General features: G+C 52.4%; 1 protein-coding gene across 1 annotated transcript in view; it reads right to left on the bottom strand.

The window, feature by feature from the left end:
• Nucleotides 1-1,148: 1,148 nt before the first annotated feature.
• LOC102435296 (bifunctional heparan sulfate N-deacetylase/N-sulfotransferase 4-like) overlaps nucleotides 1,149-22,376 on the bottom strand; it is a gene marked incomplete at its 3' end in the record, with an annotated part of 63,311 nt that continues 42,083 nt past the window's right edge. The window contains 2 exon segments of the mRNA XM_023746376.1: nucleotides 1,149-1,303; nucleotides 6,515-6,602. Of these exon segments, the coding sequence (XP_023602144.1) occupies nucleotides 1,149-1,303; nucleotides 6,515-6,602 (243 nt within the window).

Here is a 22,376-nt window from a genome sequence, read left to right as displayed (position 1 = left end):
AGCCGAGCGGTATCACCGTTGAGCTGTTTTCTCTGAAGAAAGTCTCCTTCTCCCTCGCACCCCAAAGTGGGGATTCCTGTCGGCACTGAATTGACACCAATGACCACTGCTTGACATGACGACTGGACTGAGAATCGCACCCGGAATGACCACCTAAGGGGGGCCTTAGACGGAGCCCCACGTGTCAGCTTGGCTGCACCGATGCTGATATAACTGAGCCCCTTCCCTTTCTCAACCACCCCTCACCTTCGTCGCCATGGGAACCCTGTTTAGGCCTCTGCCCGAATCAGAGCTTACCCAAGAGCTATTCCCTCTGGACCTCAAATAAACGCTCGCTGCCTCTCACTTTGGCCCTTTCTTTTCAGGGACACATATCGTCTCACAAGGCGTTGCAAACACACACGCATGTGCTGTCTGCCGATGGCCGAGCCGGAGCTGCAGGTGTGTTGTGGGAAGGCCGCCAGGTGGAAGGGGAGCTGCTAAGCTCTGGGCGCCATGGTCGGAGCCACCTCTCCAGTGACTCCTCCCGCCAGCCATCGACCTGCAACAATGCTTCTAAAGATTTTCTAAAATGGACTTTTAGAGAGAGAGGGAGAGAGAGAAGCATCGATGTGAGAGGGAAGCATCGATGTGATTGGCTGCCTCCTGCACGCCCCCCACTGGGGATCAAGCCTGCAACACGGGCATGTGCCCTGACTGGGAATCGAACCAGGGACCTTTAGGTGCATGGGATGAAGCTCTACCCACTGAGAAACACCAGCCAGGGCTAAAGCATTGCTTTTAGAGGCTAATTATAGTGCACAGCCAGGAATGCAATGGAGAAGGTGCCACTGTTCTTCACAGATGCCGGACGAACCCTTCCATGAAACAGGAGAGGGGAGCTTTCTGACAATGGCCTGCTTTCCCAAGTATATTTGATATCACATGATGGCCCAACACACACCACACACCACACACACACACCCCACATACCACACACACACCCCACATACCACACACACAGGCCTGAAACAAAAGAACGCAAAGCAACGTGTACCCGTAACACATGAGACGCATTCTGATGTTTCCTGCTCTGTTTCTGTTGGATTCTGTGGTCCTCGGAGAGACAGCCACCCCGGCCCAGCAGCCGCGGCAGCAGGTGCACTCACCAGGGCGAACTCCTTGTTGAGGGCCATCTGCTCCACCAGCGAGGACTCGTTGTGGAAGAGGTGGGGCTGCATGTGGCTCCACATGTGGGGGAACCACCAGAACTCGTCCACCGACCTGAGCAGCAGGTCGTCACCCGCGTCCTCCTCCTCGGTCCCTGGAAAACACCCGGTGAAAGAGGCATCAGTGAAATTTCCCATCGGCTCAAAGGTCATGATTGTCAGAGTGTTGCTGTTCTTCTCACTACAGACACATAAATCCAAGTGCATGTTGTTCTAATAAAAAAAAAATAAAATTCATGGTCTACATTACATCAGAAGTCAAGGTTTGGGTTGGCGTGAGGTAGGGTAGGTTTGGTGGGCCCTGGGGCAGTCCGTGGTCCACAGTTCTCCTGTCTGTCACCCTTCATTACACTGTCCATCACCCACAGTTCTCCTGTCTGTCACTGTCCTAAGTCTCTATCATCCACAGTCCTGTCTGTCACTGTCCTGGGACTGTCCCTCGGCCACAGCTCTCCTGTCTGTCACTGTCCTGGGACTGTCCATCACCCACAGTTCTGTCTGTCACTGTCCTGGGACTGTCCATCACCCACAGTTCTGTCTGTCACTGTCCTGGGACTATCTATCTCCCACAGTTCTCCTGTCTGTCACCTTCCCGTGACTGTCCATCGCCCACAGTTCCCCTGTCTGTCACCCTTCCCGTGACTGTCCATCGCCCACAGTTCCCCTGTCTGTCACCCTTCATTGGACTGTCCATCGCCCACAGTTCTCCTGTCTGTCACTGTCCTGGGATGTCCATCACCCACAGTTCTCCTGTCTGTCACTGTCCTGGGATGTCCATCACCCACAGTTTTTCTGTCTGTTGACCTACGCAGACACTTTGCCATATAAAATCCCATAAGCTTTATGTAGAGATTGTGTTAGTTTATAAACTCTGCCCAGGAGGCTGAGAGGCATGGGCGGAGCCTCTGTTTCACCTGGTGGAGCAACTTCCCATCAGCCCTCTCTCACTTCATCCGCGTCCACAATTCAGAGGCCCATGAGGCGAGCTCCTGCCACAGAGACAGTTCAAGGCCACGGGTGCTGCGGGACTTGCCGTGCGGAGTGGAATCTCAGACATTATCAAGTCCAACTGACTGAAGCCACTGGATTTTCCTTCGCCGCCAGCAGGCCGCTGTGCACATCATTGGTGCCCAGGGACACGGGCGAGCACACGAGTCCACACAGCTCCTACTTAAACGTGTGTCCGACCTGTGGTGTCTGGTCCCAGGGAGCCTTTCCCTTCTCACGGGGCCTGGATGCAAGCCTACGTCGTCATCAGTGAGAAACAGGTCACTTTGTCCTCAGGAAAAAGTCAGTTCCAGTTACTCTGTTGGTTTCCCAGAAAATAAAAGGTGCTTCAAGTCAGAAGTAAACTAGTGACACATTCACTTCTCTTTACCACTTTTGGAGGATCTGTGTTATAATAGATCGTTCCTACAATTCTTCAAGTCTGCCAAAATAAGTCGTTTTAGACCAATCTGGGGTGTGGGTTAATTCCCAGAAGGCACCGCTGCAACGTTAAAAGAAGACGTAACTTCCCAGGGTCTGCACTGTTGCTTTGGTACAAATGTCCACCTCGTATTCACTCATTGCGCATGAATACTATAACTCCCAGATATTCACAAGATGTTTCTAACTTTCTTTTTACATTGACCCTGGCAAGGTTTCATACAGTTGGGTATAGAAAACACTAACTTTACTATTATACTAAATGGCCCTAGCCGATTTGGCTCAGTGGATAGATCATCGGCCTGCGGACTGAAGGGTCCCGGGTTCGATTCCGGTCAAGGGCACATACCTCCATAGCAGGCTCCTCCCTGGCCCTGGCCCTGGGCCTGGTTGGGGCGCATGCAGGAGGCAACCAATCGATGTGTTTCTTCACAGTGATATTTCTCTCTGTCTCTCCCTCTCTCTTGTACTCTCTCTAAAAATCAATGGAAAAATATCCTCAGGTGAGGATTAAAAAATAAATTAAAAAATATTATACTACATAAAAACAACAACAACAGTTTTGTGATAAGATTAACGAACAGCATAGAGACATGAATGATTCACTGTCCCCTTTGGATAGTGTTTGACTGACATACAAAAATACTTTAAAAAGTCCTGCTGATACACCCTCTCCCGGCACTCCCCACCTGCCACGCTCAGTGCCGGGTGGGCACGCTGTCACTCTCCCCTTCTGCACTGGAGGTGCAGACACGGAGGCACAGAGAGGGTGAGTGACCTGCCCAGTTCACACAGCCCGTGAGCGTCCGAGCCCGGATGGGAGCAAAAGCTCTCTGCTCCCCATACCTGGCCCTGGAGCCAATACTTTACACAGAAAAGCAAACACAGAGGAGAAGGAATGTAACTCTTGTTTTTACTTTCACGTTTGAAAGTTAATAGCTTTATATAAGGGGTATTTATTTTATTTTTTTTGTCAAATGAACTCTAATGGAAAAGACCCTTATTAACCCAATTTGCACATATTCATGAAGTCATTAACCGAGTCCTCGCCGATGGATTAAGGAGGAAGAGCAGCAACAATCACCCCAGAAGCGGTGTCATACGGAAACCCTGCAGCCCCCCACCCCCCTTCCCACTGTGGCGTCTCCCCTTCTCCATCCAGCGCCACCGGGCCCGTCCAATCCAGCCTTAAACATTCCCACACCCCACATTTTCCTCCGAACCCCCTGCTTTTCACTTCCCCCTTTTAACCGGTGGTGTGTCCTTCCTGCTTCTGCAGGGCTCCCTGAGTGGCTGGCGTCTGGGGGGCCTGGCAACGTGCCCTGTTGCAGGAGATGGTTTTCAGCACTTGAAGGACAGGGACCGAGCAGGAAAGGACGCGGGGAACAGAGGATGAGACAAGCAGCCTGGGAGACGTGGGTTCTCTCCTCCTTGCCCTGGGGCTGGGCGGAGGCGATGAAATGTCTGCCAGCAACGGGGCTTGTCACTCAGCACCTGGGGCATCGGGGAATCCTATCTGCTGGGGGAGGACGGAGGCCCCCTCCCCCTGGGCACTCAGCACGGCCTGGCCACAGCTCCACGCGGGACAGGGGCGGGAGGGGGTGCCCTCCGCTGGGACAGCGCCCACACCTCACGCCACTCCGGTGAGTGGATATGAAGTCCGTGTGGTTTAAGGGCCCTTGGAAGCAGGTAACGGTGCACTGTGTCATGCTGATGGGGAGGAACTTAACCTTCAAGGATGCACACACATGTATCTGTAGCTTTCCCACAGCTTCGCGGAGCAGGGCTTCTTCCGTGTTGTCGTTAACACCAGCACGCAGAGGTGACGAGGTCTGCTCGCGGGATAGAACTGAACTGTCTTCTCTGTCTCTTCCTCGATGAACTGACCCTGTGTGTGACGTGCACCTTGTGCCGTGGGCTCCCCGGAGGGGACACGTCCTGGCTACAAAGGAGAAACGAGGAGCGAGAGCCTCGATGGGCGTTAACGCCTGGGCCATCGGGGCTCAACGGGCCTGAATAGGAAAAGTAAGTGAAAGCAGCGGCTCCGATCCAGACACTTTTCAGCCCAAAGAGAGGCCTCGCCTGCACGCTCGGGCCGCTGAAGACAGAAGAGCGAGGCTGCGCGCGCTGAAATCCTCCCGGTTCCCCGCCCGGGAGTGGAGGCGGCCTGCAGACCCGCGTGCTTTCCGCCTGCGCAGCCAGAGCTCCGTGGGCAGACGTGGCTCCTGGGGGCTCTGGAGAAGGTTTGGGAAACCAGGTCTGTTTTCCAGCGGGGAGCTGGGGTCCTTTGCCTGCGCAGACATACGACACCCCGACTCTCTCCCTGCTAAATGCCCTTGAACATGAGCCATCACCGGGTTCATCAGCTGCTCTAAGCACCCACTTCCTCCATCCCTGGGCACAGATGACGTGTTCCAGAGCAGGAGGGCACGAGCGTTAAAGAAAAGCCAGTGAGGCGTCGCCACCCCCGTACCCCGATAAATCATGGGGGCTCTCCGTGGGCACAGGTAAGGCCGCTTTGGGTAGAGGAGCTGCGGTTGTGAGACTTAAAGACGCCTTTGCCTGGGATATTTTAACCCGGCAGCGACCCCACGGAGGCACATGCTGCGGGGAATCTGGAAAGATGGGGTCCCCCCCCCGCCTCAGGGTGCGGAGAGCGGCGGACAGCAGGGGTTCCCCTGAGACAGGCTGGGACACACCACCGGGCTGCTTCTGTCCCTACGATGAGATAGTCGCTTTCCAGCACCCGCTTTCTCTATGCCAGTGGTCGGCAAACTGCGGCTCGGCAAACCGCGGCTCGCGAGCCACATGTGGCTCTTTGGCCCCTTGAGTGTGGCTCTTTCACAAAATACGGACTTCTGCACATGGGCCACGAAGTTCAATTGCACTGTATGCGCTCCCGCACGTGGTATTTTGTGGAAGAGCCACACTCAAGGGGCCAAAGAGCCGCATGTGGCTCTCGAGCCGCGGTTTGCCGACCACGGCTCTATGCAATGCTACACATGTCAACGCTGATGTTCAGACCATAAGCGTCTGTTTCCGGGGGTGAAGCCGGCAGAGGGGAGACACATCCGTCACCTTCTGAGAACCTGGGGGGTGGCTGAGACGTGAGGGCCCGGGACCGCCGTGGCTGGATGGAGACGGAGAGAAGCCGGCCTGGCGTCAGGGTCGGGAGGCACGTGGGGCCGAATGAGTGATGGCATCGCCACGGACATGTTTCCAGTCACTAGGCAGAGACAAGTCCTGTATTTGTTGCTAAGGAACAGGAGGTTGACTTTTGCTTGAGCTGCAATTGAGTGTTTTATTGACCTGTGCTCCCCCATACCCCACCCACATCATTTTAAAGGCATAAGCATCGAGTTTAAAGCTTTAGCTCTTACTTTACAAACTAAAGGAAGGGGAGGGAATTAGAAAGGATGGCCGTTCCAATCGACCAAATAGCACTGAGGCTACACAATCACTCACTATCGAGCGTTTCCCAAAGGGAAATGACATTTACAAACTGTGACCTCGACTACCTGACAGTTTAAGAACAGTGTCCTCTCTGATTACCTTCCCACGCACCCTCCCCCCCCACCGTCCCTGTCACTGTGCCTTCTGCCTCCGCTGCCCCCAATGCCAGACGCAGTCACCCCCAGTGGAGAGGGCTCCTCCACGGGTTTGAGGAAGCCCCTTCTCTCTCTTTGTCCCTGGATGCTAGCAGTCTTGGCCACAGCGAAGCAGCACAGTGATCCTGGGCTCGGCTGCCCAGCTCTCGAGGCCCCGTCTCCCCCAGAATCGGTCCGGATCGTCCGTCCGTCCATCCGTCCACCTGCTTCTGACCCTGACCATCGCTCTCCCCCGTGTGAGCGGCTGCCAGCAGCCACGCCCCCTCTTACCTGTGTGGTAAAACTTCCCTGAAAATCCAAGGTTGAAGGTAAAATTGGCAACCTGAGTGCGCAGTAAGGTTTGAGTCTCTAGTAAGGCCTGAAATAAACAAGAAATTAACACGGTTTTAGAAAAATCAGTAGGAAGCTCCGGGGTGCCTCTTTTTCAAAGGCGTCGGCACGAGGGAAACAAAACACGAACTTTGGGGTTTTCGAAGGGGACGGTCACGTGGGGTCCCCGTTTCAGGCCTGGGAACCCCACTGGCTGTCGCTGTGCTGACGGAAGGTCCCCAAACTCAGAAGCAGCGCAGGCAATTCTCGAACACACAGCGCTGACATCTGCGTTCCCTTTGGGGTGAGATTTCTCCAACTCTAGATTATTACTAGGGGCCCAGTGCATGAAATTCATGCATGGAGTGGGGGGTCCCTAAGCCCCACCTGCACCCTCTCCAATCTGGGAGCCCTCAGGGGATGTCCTACTGATGGCTTAGGCCTGCTCCCATGGTTCTCTGCTCTCTGTGGACCTGCCTGCTTGACGCCACCACAGGCCCTGCTGTATGCTCTCTGTGGGGACCCTATGGGGGACTCCTTGCCCCTCGCTGCCACGGCCAGGGGCAAGCAGGGCCCTGCTGTCTGCTTGCTCACTGCAGGGGACGTACCCACCCTGCCCCCAGCTGCTCAGTGCCTGTGCTCATAGGCCCGGAGTGACCAGGGGTTGTTCCGAGACCCCAGCCACTCCAGGCCTACGAGGGGGCCTACAGGCTCAGAGCAGCCTGGGTCCCGAAGACACCCGTACCCGGGAACCAGTCCGCTTAGCGCTGGTGCCCCCACAAGCAGCCACCCCGCCCCTGGCCACTTGGTGCTTGTGTATTCAAATTAACCCACCATCTTTGTCAGGTTAATTTGCATACTCACTTCTGATCGGCTGGTGGGCATCATGAAGTGACAGTCAATTTGCATCTTTCTCTTTTATTAGTGTAGGTACGTATTTTCTTGGGGAAATTTTTACAGAATTACTTGGTAGAGACAAGTCCTGTATTAGTTGCTAAGGAATGGGAAGAGAACTTTTGTTGCAATTGAGCGTTTTAGCTCAGTGTGCTACCTCCCTCGTCATTTTTAAGGGATAATTAGTGAGTTTAAAGCTTTAGATTTTACTTCACAAACTAAAGAGCAACATCAATGACTCCGGATGTTTGACGGCAAATCTTGAGAGAGGACCGGAAGGGGACCCCCAGGAAACAGGTGGCAGATTTCAGAAACAAAAATCTGTAAACATGGCAAAAACTTCTCTACTTTCTCGGTGTGTCGTTAATCCATGTTAACTTCTTGAGGCGACAAGATAATAACTCACGGATGCGAGTCTTACAGTCTGACCGAGCGCTGTCAGTGGCCGCCACCCTCCCAGGGCCATGGGGCTCAGAACCGCCCCCACCCCCCTGTAAGCTGTGAGTGTGCGTGTGGATCCAGATGCTGTTGCTGCGCTGTTATAGGTCTTTAACGAGGACCGCTTTGGTTCCGATGGCAATGAGACACGCATTTCAAACCCTGGATACAGACAGATCCCCAGTAGCTGCTCTTGGGTGCAGGGGCGTGGGGGGAAGAAGGGGACGTAGAGGGTAGAGGGTGAAGTGTGCTGAGCGAGCGCCTGAGGCACAGGCATTTTCTGTGCAGCATCATCGATGCGGCTGAGGACTTGCTTCATAATTTGTGAACCGAGCCCAACCAGCGTGGCTCAGTGAGTGTCCACTCATGAACCAGGAGGTCACTGTTGGATTCCCGGTCAGGGCACAGGCCCTGGTTATGGGCTCCACCCCCAGTGTGGGGCCTGCAGGAGGCAGCCGATTCATGATTCTCTCTCATCACTGATGTCTCTCTCTCTCCCTCTCTCTTCCTCTCTGAAATCAATGAGAAATGAAAAATAAAATAACAAACTTTTAATAAATGTTACTTCTTGGAGCATTTTTTTCCTGCTAAGAAATTACTTAAAACAACTATCAAGTTCTTTTCATTTAAAAAAATGACTCTACTTAAAGGTATAACATGTCCTGACATCTGGTTCTCATTTTGTCTTTTAAGCCCTAAACAGCGGGAACCTCAAAGGCAGTCACGGCTCAATGAAGACACAAACCCCATTCTTCCCAGGGCGCCGCTCCTGTTCTGTGCTGGCTGAACCCCCAGTCCTGTCTCACAGCGCTGGGCACAGCCTGCGGTTCACAGGGGTACCAGGACCCAGGGGTACCCAGGCCACAGGGGTACCCAGACCACAGGGATACCTAGCCCCCAAGGGCACCCGGGCTCCTAGCCTGGCTCGACTCACTCCATCTGGGACGCCCTGGTCACAGGCTGGTGAGCAGCTCTTGGGGGCACAGGTGTCCACTATTAGCTGTACAATCACAATCTCCTTAAATAGTGTGTTGTGGTCCCTGCCAAACGTTTCTTGAGCACACGTTGCTATTCCGTGTCTACGGCTCCGGCTCTTCCGTGGGCCTGGGGAGCATCTATCTGACCGGTCAGATTTCAGGGGCCTGGAGGCGGCAGAGGCGCCTGGCGCGGTGTGGGCAGCCGGGCTGGCCCTCCGGAAATTCTCTCTCAGGGATGGACAGCGGAAGCCGCGCTGTCGAGGGCAGGAACTCGGGACTTCCAAGTCAGATTTCCCCTCTGTAGCCATTTCGTTCCAGATGAGAAAGAAAGAGTCTGTTCCGTGCCTCCCCGCTCCGGGTCTTATTTTGTTGGCCTGTTCATTCTGTTCGTTAGATTCCACAGGGGAGTGAGGTCAAGTGGGACTTGTCTTTCTCGCGTTGGCTTGTTTCACTTGGCACAAAGCTCTCCAAGTCCCTCCATGCTGTCCCAAAGGTAAGAGATCCTCTTTTTTACAGCTGCATGGTGTTCCCTGGTGTAAATGTCCCACAGGCATTTGTGGGGGTGGGGGGACGAGGAGAGATAAACCAAAGAACTTATATACTTATATGCACAGCCCATGGACACCAGCAATAGGGCAGGGAAGACCTGGGGGGTGGGGGGGGTGGGGGCTGGGAGGAGGGGGTTGGGAGAGGTGGGGGACATCTGCAATAAAAAGTATATTTAAAAAGAAAAGAAAAGAAAAACAGCTCTTCCTGGTCAAGCCCACCATCCTGGCCCCCAGATCGATGCCGCACCCTGAGTATTGGGGGGGGGCTACCGGCTTTTGCCCACTTTTTCTGGGCACAGCTTCTTCACTCTGTGAGATTTCATTCACAACTTCTCTCTTTTAAAAAAAATTTTTTTAATGATTTAAGAGAGGAAGGGAGAGGGAGAGAGAGATGATGAGAGAGGATCATTGATCGGCTGCCTCGTGCACGCCCCACACTGGGGATCGAGATCGCAACCTGGGCATGTGCCCTTGACTGGAATTGAACCCAGGACGCTTCAGTCTGCAGGCTGATGCTCTACCCACTGAGCCAAACCAGCGAGGGCCATGGCTTCTCTTTACCTGAAATATAAATGGATTTCAGGTGAAAGTCCACAGGACGCCTCCAGCAGCCTGACTGCTCCGTCTACTGCGGACACATCACTTAGCTGGGCTTGGAAGTGACACCTGGATTCCCAGCGTCACTGCTGACTTCCTGTCCGTGTGCGGCGGGCCCAAGGCTGCGTGTCTTCCTGGCTCCGGGAGTGGAGGAGCCCACCGGCTTCGGTGCCATCTGGGCAGGGCGAGCGGAGGCGAGTCAGGAGAGCGGGTTCCGGCGCAGACACACGTGTGCGGGATGAGTCCGCCCCTGGGATGGTGGGTGTGAGGTGACCGCTGGGAGTGACACTGCCCGGACACAGAGGGCAGGCGGCACACCCAGCACGCCTCACACCCCACGGGGCACGCATCTGTCTTCTGACAAGGAGGGCATCTCGTTGTAAGTATATATTTGGGTGAATCTGTGAATAAACAGGCTGCATCTCATAGCAAATTTGTCATTTGTTACCGGGGTCTACTCCACTAGTGGGGTCCATGATAACTCAACTGTTTAGACTTTTAATGAATTAATTTTAAAATATGTTTTTATTGATTTCAGAGAGGAATGGAGAGGGGGGGAGAGAGAAACATCAATGATGAGAGAGAGTCATTGATCAGCTGCCTCACGCCCTCTACTGGGAACAGTCCGCAACTCAGGCATGTGCGCCTGAAAGGGAATGGGACCGGGACCTCCTGGTTCAAAGCTGAGGCTCAACTACTGAGCCACGCCAGCCGGGCTAATTGTTTAGACTTCTTAAAAGTATCGTTCTATTAGAAAATTGACATATTTGGTAAAAGGACAGGAGTGTCAAGGTAAAAAGTTTATGAATATCCCCTTGAAGGCTTAAAAAACAAAGAATTATTCCCCATCATAGAACTGAAGACACAATGATTCGTTTCCGTGTGGCCGTGGTCAGCAGCGTCCACTCGGTTTTTACAAAGATGAGCTCACTCAGAGGCGAAATGAAAAGGAAGTGTTTGTCCATGAGCGCCTCTACCTGGAGCGACTCCCAAGGCCCAGGTGAGTCTCTGTAAGAAATGGCCCAGCAGCACCGATGGAGCCCCTGCTGTCCTTCAGGCTCCCGGCCCAGGTCCTGCTCACATACCGGGTCCCAGAGAGATTACATACATTTACATACATGCAGTCTGCACGTGAGAACGTTTCTGCTTGATTTTCATGCTATTTCACCGTATCTGAATAAACCTGGATTAAATTGTTCATGATCAGCTTTATAAACCTTTGGGAATTTTTCGTGCAATGTGTAGTTGACCATTTTGCAAGCACACATTCAGATACAGCTATCTTTTTTTTAATATAAATAACATTTATTTTATTTTTTTAATATATGTATTTTATTGTTGATAGCATTACAGATGTCACCCATTCCCCCCCCTTCTTCCAGGCCCTAGGCACCCCACAAGTCTTCCCCCCCTATTGCCCGTGTCCATGGGCTATGCACATCTATATATATAAAAGCCCAAGCGACCAGACAAACAACTGGTCGACCAGTCGCTATGACATGCACTGACCACCAGGGGACAGATGCTCAATACACAGGATCAGGCTCCCTCCTGTCTGGATCGGGCCTGCAGGGATTGGGCTGAAACTGGCTCTCTGACATCCCCCAATGGGTTCTGGATTGCGAGAGGGTGCAGGCCAGGCTGAGGGACCCACCCATGGACGAATCCATGCACCGGGCCTCTAGTAAGTATATAAGGTCTTCGGTTTATCTCTCCTCATCCCCCCAACACCACATAGAGGTATGTCAGTCTGTTCTGTGCCTCCATGTATGTGTGTGTGTATATATGTGTGTGTGTGTGTATATATATATATACCTTAAAACGCCTACCACAAAGATGAGTCTGAAGCTAAATGCCCAGTCACTAGTCAGTTTATATACACCGGAGGGGCATTAACGCCTACTTATGCTTAAGCTCAAATGTCACAGAATTTTCTCCTCACACCGCCAGCAGGACTAAGATGCACTTGTGTTCAGGTTTTGCTGTAAACATGGGATGCACACGTGACTGTCCGTGCAGAGCCATGATCCGGCTGCAGAAACCACGAGGGACATGTATCGAAATGTGCAGGGCGCTCACCTTTGCAGGTGGAGTTTCCTGTTCTCAGCAGAGAAGTCGTCTGGGGGCCCCTCCTTCTGACAAGACGGGAAGTTTCAGAAATGAGCTCCGGGAGGTCTCTGCCACCTCCCCAGGCTCCTCGCTATTTACAGCCTAATTATCACCCGCTTCTAGCCACACCGCCCCCTCGTCTGATAAACACCCCCTCGTCTGCCAGCTCTGCTTCCCCCAGGAGGGGCCCCTGAAAACCTCCTGATAGATGAGGACAGAGGTTTTTCGAGGCAGCACTTTCCCACTTCCCACGAGGGCAGGGGCGTCCGGGCGGTTTCCCACAGGAACGCGCCCTCGGAGTCCGTGCCGGACGCGGGCCGCCTGTCGTGCGCTTCCTCGGAAAGGCATTGTCTTGTCACCCTCAGGAAGGTTCCTGAATGAGTGAAACACGTTACTGTGCTTTTTTAAGAAATCTTTGCAAACCTAATGTATTTTAGATGTTCTAAGTCCTAGAGATCCCGCTCTGATTAAGGGAGTTTAGATTCAAGGGGACAAGACAGACAATAAATAAATGATGGTCGTGGTGCAGGGATGAGTGTGGGGAGCTGGGCCGGGCCGGGGGGCGGGAGGAGGGAGTATGTGTGGGGAAGGTGTGACGAACCTCAGACCCCCAATCCTTGGACCCTGTGTGAACTGACCAGGTGGCGGGGCGGGGGCAGCACGGAGGAGGGAACAGCCCCACTGAGATGCAGGTGCCTGGTGGGGGGGCGGTGCAGGAGGAGGAAGGGCTGAGGTTGGGAGGTGGTTTGGGGAGGAAGGTTCTGGACTCTGAACGTCAAATGCTACACTGAGGCACCCAGGTCTGCTCACAGGCAGGGGTGTCGGGGGCCACTGACTCCGGGTCTGCTCACAGGCAGGGTGTCGGGGGGCCACTGACTCCCAGGTCTGCTCACAGGCAGGGGTGTCGGGGGGCCACTGCTGGAAACCCCAGCACCTTTGTTCTGCAGGAGGGGCACCTCCTCAGAGCCTCGCACCCCTGGTTAGCGAGTCCCCGTCACCTACATAAAGGAGGTGTTCCCAGTCCATTGACATTTTGGTCCAAACAACACACACACACACACACACACACACACACACACACACACACACACAGTAGGTCTTCTGGTTACATCAGAGATCCGTTCCTACGGCGACGTAACTCGATTTTCGCCGTCAGTCTGAACCCACCTACATAAGCACCTACATCACTCACATGGAGCACAGACACAGCAGGAATGAAGTGAAACAGTAAAAAAAAATTAAAAGAAAGTTAACAATTCCATTGACCTAGGAACCAGGAGGATACAGTTCGATTCCCGGTCAGGGCACATGCACAGGTTGCGGGCTCGATCTACAGTGTGGGGCGTGCAGGAAGCAGTCAGTCCATGATTCTCTCTCATCATTGATATTTCTCTCTCCCTCTCCCTCTCCCTTCCTCTCTGAAGTCAATAAAAATATTTAAAAAAATATCTGGGGGGCCCTAACCTGTTTGGCTCAGTGGATAGAGCGTCGGCCTGCGGACTGAAAGGTCCCGGGTTTGATTCTGGTCAAGGGCATGTACCTTGGTTGTGGGCACATCCCCAGGAGGGGGCGTGCAGGAGGCGGCTGATCGATGTTTCTCTCTCATCGATGTTTCTAACTCTCTATCCCTCTCCCTTCCTCTCTGTAAAAAATCAATAAAATATGTTTTTAAAACTATCTGGGGCTGTGGTTAGTGATGGGAAGGGTACATGAACGAGCAGAGAGAAGAGGGAGCTGGCGGCTGACTAACCTGGGGAGCCCCTGACATGTCAGCTGCTTTTCGCACCTGCGGTACCTCTACCCATCGGGCAGGTGGGGTTAATCACACACAGTCCCCATAGGAGAGGAGACCACTGGCTACTGAGCACATGTTAGTACAAACAAGATGAGGAGATTTTGGCCCAATGATGCAATGGATCACCTGGCCTTAAGCAAACGTTTCATTTCACTCTGATGAGGCACACACCCCACCGGGATCCCTTTAACCTTGGGCCCTGCCTTCTCATGCAGATCTGAATCGTTAAGAAGATATTAGTGCGCATGTACTTAGGTATCTGCCTTCAGAGGCTATATATGCACTTGTGAAACCTGCTAGGTAGCTTTCTAATGTGTCTAGCCCTGTTCCTGCCTAGGAGACTAGATCTTTTTCTTCAACATGCTTTTCACTTTGAAAATCTTCAGATTTACAGGAAAATGGCAAAGGTGATAGAGAGCGTTCCCATATACTTTCACCACTCCATCTTATGTTCGTGTGGTGTATCTGTCGCCATTCATGATCCAACAGACACATTATTGTTGACAAAAGTCTACACTCTATTCTCATTGTTCTTCGTTTGCCCTTAATTTCCTCTGTGTGATTTTTCTCCCCCCCCATCCCCACCCCCATTTCCCCACCCCATCCCCCACCCCAGTTTATCATCCAGGGAGCGGTCAGGGTCCCATGTCATGTTTAACCTGGTGTCTCCTAGGCCCCTCCCTCATGCAAGACTCACACCTTTTTTTAAAAAAAAAATATATATATTTTCATTGATTTCAGAGAGGAAGGGAGAGGGAGAGAGAGATAGAAACATCAACGATGAGAGAGAATCATCGATCAGCTGCCTCCTGCATGCCCCATACTGGGGATTGAGCCCGCAACCCAGGAAGGTGCCCTTGACAGGAATCGAACCTGGGGCATTTCAGTCTGCAGGCTGACGCTCTATGTACTGAGCAACACTGGCTAGGGCCTCACACATTTTTTTAAGCATAAGCACAGCCCCCATTCACGCCCTCCTCCCCATATTTGCACAGACTCCCCATTTGTGACCCTGAATGCCTGTCGGTGAGGTAACTGAAGTCCATGGTTTACAGGGGGTTTGCTCCTCAGGCTGGGAACTCTACAGGCGCCCACCATCACGGTTCCCTGTCCCCAATCCCACCCCCACTAACTCTCCTTCCCCTCCCAACAACCACTCACCTCATCACTGTTTCCACAGTTCTGCCCTTTTTGGGACACCTTTTATTTATATTTTTACGAGGGGCCCAGTGCACGAATTCGTGCACCTTGAAAGGAGCTGTGGGCCATGAGGCTGCGGTGGGCACAGGGGCGGGGTCTTGGCCCATCCTCTGTGCCCCCACCTGGCCCCTCCTGCTGTGGCCCTGGTCCCCTGTTTGCCTGCAGCCCCACTCCTGCCACCGCTGCTCCATGTGCTGACAGCGCTGGCCCTGCTCACACCTTCTGACAGCGAGGGCTAGGGGCCAGGGCTAGCAGTGTGTGCGATCGGGCCTGGCACTGGTGCTGGCAGTGGGTGCCAGTGGCGTCTCCAGCACTGGTTGTGGGTGCAAGCATGGCCGTCACAGGCAGTGGGTGGGAGCAGCAGCTGCCAGCCCCAATCACCCCTCAGGAGCAGGGGGAGGTGGAGAAGCCCTCAGGGGTGACTGGGGCCGGCAGCTGCAGCTCACACCCATAGATTTGGTTACAGTGTAAAATGTTTGCACCTGGCTATAAAGCAAGTCAGGTTCCTGGGCTGAAGAAACTCCAAGGAGGCTGGTCGCTAGGGAGAGGAAGCCGGCGTTGCTACGTGACGTCATTACCCGGTACCAAAACCCACCGTTTCTGGGCTGGGCTGTGGGCCGCATTTTGCACCATGGGTCTTGGCAGCATTGGCTGCGATTTGGTGGGATGTCGCTCCGGGTGGTGGTGGGGCCTTTGTCCCACTTGGGGGAAGCCGAGTGTTGGTTTGTCGGCACCAGGTCCGTGGTGCTGTTTATTTTTAAATGGCCAGTGCACATCATGAGAACTCCTGCGTTGAACATCTGCCCCCTGGTGTTCAGTGCGCATCATAGCTACTGGTCAGATGGTTGGACAGTCGCTTAGCCTTTTTTTTTTTTTTAAATATATTTTATTGATTTTTTACAGAGTGGAAGGAAGAGGGATAGAGAGTTAGAAACATTGATTCAGCTGCCTCTTGCACGCCCCCTCCTGGGGATGTGCCCGCAACCGGGGTACATGCCCTTGACCGGAATCGAACCTGGGACCCTTCAGTCCCCAGGCCAACGCTCTATCCACTGAGCCAAACCGGTTAAGGCCGCTTAGCCTTTTATATAGAGAGATAAGAAGGAGACAGGAACTAGAGAGCTTGGAGCCCACGTGGGAAGACCAGGACCTGCTCACATACAGACCCTGAAGTTAAAGACGAGAAGTGGCTGGCTGAGGACATGGATGAAGAGCTAATAGTAAATATTGTAAATGGAGTTTAAACGACCTGAAAATGAATTAAGCACATAATGCTCCTGCATAAATGCATGGACATGTTCCAAATATAGATACCGAAATGAGAGTTATAGCTCAGCTGGGAAAAAGAGATTTATTCGGACACTTAGAAACACTTAAAAGTTATAAGTATGGATGATTAATTCCTATGCATTTGTAAATACAGAAGTAAGTTAACGTTCATTTTATAATAAAAATCGATCCTCATTTATAATGTAAGTTATTTTGATGATGTAGATCTGTGGTCCCACAACAATCAGCAAATATTTTGAGAATGTACCTGTTATGCACAGATGTTTATTTTTATAGATGATACACTGGTCCATCTATACGCATTTATGTCCTTTATCAAATATGCAAAATGGAAATGAGCAAATGAACAAACACTATTTAATATTTTCTTCTATTTATTAACATCTTTACACCTTTTTGGTGCTAACGAAGATTATAATGTCTTCTTAAAAAATATATATTTTTATTGATTTCAGAGAGGATGGGAGAGGGAGAGCATGTGCTCTGACCAGGAATGGAACCGTGACCTCGCCGGCCGCGCAAGAGTCCAATGTCTTGATTGTGAGGCTGTGACTGGGCGGGTGGGAGCTGAGCAGGCTGCAGAGTGACTGATGGACAAGATGTGGGGATGCCGCTGGGCACCTCCCTTGTCCACTGGGCCCGAGGTATCGGTGGCACGTTCCACTGGCAGCCTCTCCGAGGGAGAGGTTTCAGACCGCCCACTGCCTCTGTGAGGACTAATCTAGTCAAACAGATACAATCTGCAGGTCCCTTCAGCAAGTCCCACATGGAGCGCTAACCTGGAACTGAAGACCTGGGGTGCCACTGCCCCCCAGGACACCCCGCCCCCACTGCAGGGAGGCTGTGCACGTGGTCGCAGATGCAAGGCTGCCTGAGAGCCCCCCAGTGGGGCACCAGGGCCGTCTCTCCTACGTGATACTTCAGGTCAATCTCTTTCTTACTTGCAAATGAACATCACCCAGCGTCCTAACACTTTTCCCGCATCCCAATGCATCGCCCTCATCCAGCCAACACTGGAGCGGCGGCCGGAGCTTCCTGTGGCTGGACATCACCCTGAGGCTGAGCTCAGGCCGGGGGGGGGGGTCCCAGGCGTGGGTTGGGGTCTACAACTCACCCCCTTGCGCCTTGACTCTCAGCTCCCACGTGTGGAGACGGGGATGCCCCATGCGGCGTAGACTTCCTTGACAGGAGGAATAAGTAACATGACTCCTGCCTGAGAACAATGGGTGGCTCGAAGCCTTCTGTTACCGTGAACTGTTGCATGGTTGTTATATGACAACAACCCATATGAGGTCATGCAGATTGCAGATGTGCGAGGTTACTTAGTTCCACAAAAGCAGATGTGCACACAGGGGTAGGCAAAGGGCGGTTCACAGCTGTGAGTCTGCGGAACACAGAGTTTATTCTTGCATTGTTATTTCTTAACTTATTTGTTATTTTCTTAACAAATACTGTGCACTGGGTTGGGGGGGGGTGGGTGTCCCTCAGCCCGGCCTGCCCTCTCTTGCAGTCTGGGACCCCTTGGGGAATGTCCACCAAGGGGTCCTTAGCACAGCCGTGGAGACAGGAGAAGCTCCTGCCACCATCGCTGCGCTCACCAGCCATGAGCCCGGCTTCTGGCTGAGCAGCGCTCCCCCTGTGGGAGCACAGTGACCACCAGGGGGCAGCTCCTGCAACAAGCGTTTTCCCCCTGGTGGTCAGTGCGCGTTATAGCAACAGGTTGTTGTGCCATTCAGCCGATTTGCATGTTAGCCTTTTATTATATAGAATTCTCATATTATTTTCTCTTTAAAATATATTTCTACTAGTGGCCCGGTACATGGATTCATGCACATTGAACGGAAATTAATTAGAAGAAATATTTTAATATTACTATTCACCCTTTCTCTATAATAGAAGTGTCACATAATCGACAATGAGAGATCGGAACACGTGTGCAATTGGTGCAAGAGCTTTATATGTATTGTGCATGTATGAGTCAATGTTTATTTTCAAATTGTCAGTGCATGCCATATGTACCAGCTGGTCAGTCGGTCGGATGGATGTATGGCCGGTCATATATATATATAAATAAAAGAGTGGCCCGGTGCATGAAATTCATGCACACTAAAAGAGAATTAATTAGAGGAAATATTTTAATATTGCTATTTGCCCGGCGCCAGGTGGGGGTGCTGCCTCAGGTCCCCTGTCAAGCCCCACTGGGCAGAGGGCACTGCCTCAGGTCCCCTGGCCTGGCACCGGGGTGGGGGGCGTGGCCTCAGATATCCTGGCCCAGCCTCAGGTCCCCTGGCCCCAGCATCAGGGCAGGGGGTGTGGCCTCAGGTCCCCCAACCTGATCTCAGGTCCCTGGGCCCCAGCGCTGGGACTGGGGGCACGTCCTCAGGTCCCCCAGCCCAGCCTTAGGTCCCCGGGCTCTGGAGCAAGGGCGTGAGGGCGTGAGGGCAAGAGGGTGTGACAACCATTTGCGTATCAGCTCTTTATTATATAGGAATAGACTAGAGGCCTGGTGCATGGATTCGTGCACTGGTGGGGTCTCTCAGCTTGGCCTGTGCCCTCTTGCAATCTGGGACCCCTCAGGGGATGTTGGAGAGCCAGTTTGGGCCTAATGGTGGAACGACTGGTTACTATGATGCACACTGACCACCAGGAGGCAGATGCTCAATGCAGGAGCTGCCCTCTGATGGTCAGTATGCTCCTACAGGGGGAGCACTGCTCAGCCAGAAGCTGGGCTTATGGTGGCTCCCGGACTGTGAGAGGGGACAGGCTGGGCTGAGGGACCCCCCATAAGTGCATGAATTTCATGCACCAGGCCTCTAGCCCTATATAATAAAAGCCTAATATGCCAAGTGTCCGACCATTTATTTGACTGTTCAAGCAGTCACTATGACATGCACTGACCACCAGGGGTGGACGCTCCAACTGGTAGGTTAGCTTGCTGCTGGGGTCCAGCCCATCAGGACTGGGTGAGACAGGCTGGACATGCCCTGGACAAATCCGTGCACTGGGCTGGTTTTGGCCCAATCCCCGCAGGCCAGGCCGAGGGACCCCACTGGTGCATGAATCCGTGCACCGGGCCTCTAGTATATTTATAAGAAGTCTCACAGATTGCTTGAGCTGCCTCACCTGGAAGAGGTCACTTCCAGGGACTGTCTGAGATGCTCTGATTTGCCTCCATTCCAGACCCTCCCCTCGAGCAGCACCACAGGTATAAATCCAGCAGCTAGACATGCACTGGCTGGCCTCTCTCACCCAGCCCTCTCTCCACAGGAAGCATACATAAGAGCTGTCTGTTTAATGGCATCATCCGATGAGGCCAGAGCCCCCTCAGTGTGGGTAGGCGCGCGGTGGACACGGATCACACAGAAAACAATTGCACCTCTTGACACATAGTTTAACGTCAATTAAAAAGAGATTAGCATCCTGATAGTCTATACAAGTGGTCGGCAACCCGTGGTTTGCGAGCCACATGCGGCTCTTTGGCCCCTTGAGTGTGGCTCTTCCACAAAATACCACGTGGGGGCGCGCACGTACAGTGCGAAGTTGACTTAAAACTTTAAGTAAAGTTAATAAGTTAATTTTAGGGAACGTTGTGGAGTGAAAGAAGATGTAGTGTCGAGGATTGAGAAAGGTATGTTGAGATGGTTTGAATATATAGAGAGGATGAACGAAAGGAGATGGACGAAACAAGTATACAAGACGAGTGTGGATGGGAGAGTTGGAAGGGGTCGACCTCAGCAAACATACCTCAATCAGATTGAGGACGTTTTTAGCGAAGGCCAGCTTAGGAGTACCCTCATTAAGTTAATAACAATGTACCTACCTATATAGTTTAAGTTTAAAAAATTTGGCTCTCAAAAGAAATTTCAATCATTGTGCTGTTGATATTTGGCTCTTTTGACTAATGAGTTTGCCGGCCACTGGTCTATACTATTGATTTGTTTTCAGTCAACTGGTAGCCCGGCCATTTTCACTCAGGAGCAGGAAAGGGTGAAAGTGCGCTGAGCTCTCTTTTGTGTGAAATAACTGCTACCACTGGGACTCTGACACTGGGACACCGCGTCAGCTCGAATGAGCATCTAAATTAGACACATGTATGGCCCCGTCAGGGCACACGCCTGGGTTGCAGGCTCGATCCCCAGTGGAGGGGGCATGCAACCCTTCGGGCCCCGGGTTCCACCAGGGACTGAATGATACGGCAGGACCCTGACGTCTCTGTGCGAATTTTCCGGGCTTCCTCCAGCACCGTCTTCCCGTGACCCATTTCAATGGGAATGCCTTCGTTCTTATTATTTCCTGGATTGTGTGTTTGCTTTTTACAAATACTTTTCACATTTTCTCTATAATAATAATGTCTTTTATAATCTCTTTCTTATGGCTTGCAAAAAAAAAAAAACCCCTTGTTTTTTGATGCATTGAAAGGACAATGCGGTGAAGTTTTAAAGCAGACCCTGGGTTGTCCCCTCAGAATGCATTTCCTGAAACTTGGTTTTCTTACCCTTAAAGTGGGGCAGGAAGACCTGCGGTGAGGAATTATGGGAGACACAGGTGAGGTGGATCAGGAGGAGCTGCCTGGGGCTTGTCACTTTTATGCGCCAAGAAGCTGAAAACTGGGGCGATCCTCAGATGGCGGATTTCCCACCGGAAGCTCACGCTGACGGTCACTGGGCTCGGGTTCGGGGACCCCTCGTCTCCTGCTGTGCTTCTCCGTCTGTCCCGTTTGTGTCTGACCCCCCATTTGCGGGTCAGAGGGCACCTCTCAGCGTAGGCGCACGTTTGAATAACAGCAACAGGCAAGGGGCATTCTAAGGGCCGAGTCTTCCCCTCTTTTTTCTTTTTAAATATATTTTATTGATTTTATAGGGGAAGGGAGAGGGAGAGAGAGAAACATCAGTGATGAGAGAGAATCATGCCTCCTGCATGCCCCCTCCACTGGGGATCGAGCCCGAAACCCGGCCATGTGCCCTGACGGGGAATCGAACCGGGACCTCCTGGTTCCTAGGTTGATGCTCAACCACTGGGCCAACGCCGGCCGGGCTGAGTCTTCCCCTCTTGGCTCTGTCCCCAAAGTGCCCCCTCAGATCTAGGGGCACCTGTGTGGCACAGGTGGCCTGGTCTCCTCCGTGCACCTGTCGGAGAGGTGGTCAGCCTCAACTGAGACGGAACCTTCCATTTTTGGGACCACAAGCACCTTGGGTTATGTAAACAAGGCCAATAACAAACGCCCACTTCTCATCCAGAGCACCCCGTCCTCTACAGACCAGAACTCACACGACTGGCCCGTGGGCCTGTCTTGCTGAGGTGAATGGAGAAGACGTCCCTGGGGAATTCCTTCCTGGGCTCATGGGGGTCCTCAAGGACCAAAGTGAAAAAAGGGAGTCATTTAGAAGAAATAACAACTTCAACTCAGCTTTTTAAAGTTTCGGCAGCTTTCCATGATGGTAATGGAAATAGCTACTGTTCTTTTTTTAAAAAAAATATTTTATTGATTTTTTACAGAGAGGAAGGGAGAGAGATAGAGAGTTAGAAACATTGATCAGCTGCCTCCTGCACAACCCCTACTGGGGATGTGCCTGCAACCACGGTACATGCCCTTGACTGGAATCGAACCTGGGACCTTTCAGTCCACAGACCGACGCTCTATCCACTGAGCCAAACCGGTCAGAGCTCAACACAGCTTTGTAAAAGCTGAATGTCATCAACCCAATTCACTTCCAAATATCACGGCAGCCAGGTCATCTGGCTTTAAACGGGGGATGATTTGACTGTTACCCTAAGTCAGAAAACTGATCACATGAGGGTAAGGTTAATTGATGTAAGGGGCAGACAGTGTGGAGAAATCACGCTTGAACATTTTACCTGATTTCCAAGTAATTTAATCTTTTACTTCCCTCACGCATTGTCTCAGAGGGACGTCTGCTTCTGAGAAGCTGCGAAGAAATCAAGTATCTGCAGTAATCAGTGCCTGATGAGGGTTT

This window comes from Myotis lucifugus, unplaced genomic scaffold, assembly GCF_000147115.1.
Source record: "Myotis lucifugus unplaced genomic scaffold, Myoluc2.0 scaffold_667, whole genome shotgun sequence".
NCBI classification, from domain to species: Eukaryota; Metazoa; Chordata; class Mammalia; order Chiroptera; family Vespertilionidae; genus Myotis; species Myotis lucifugus.
The sequence above is the reverse complement of the archived record's forward strand: the minus strand, read 5'-3'. Positions and strand labels throughout refer to the sequence as shown.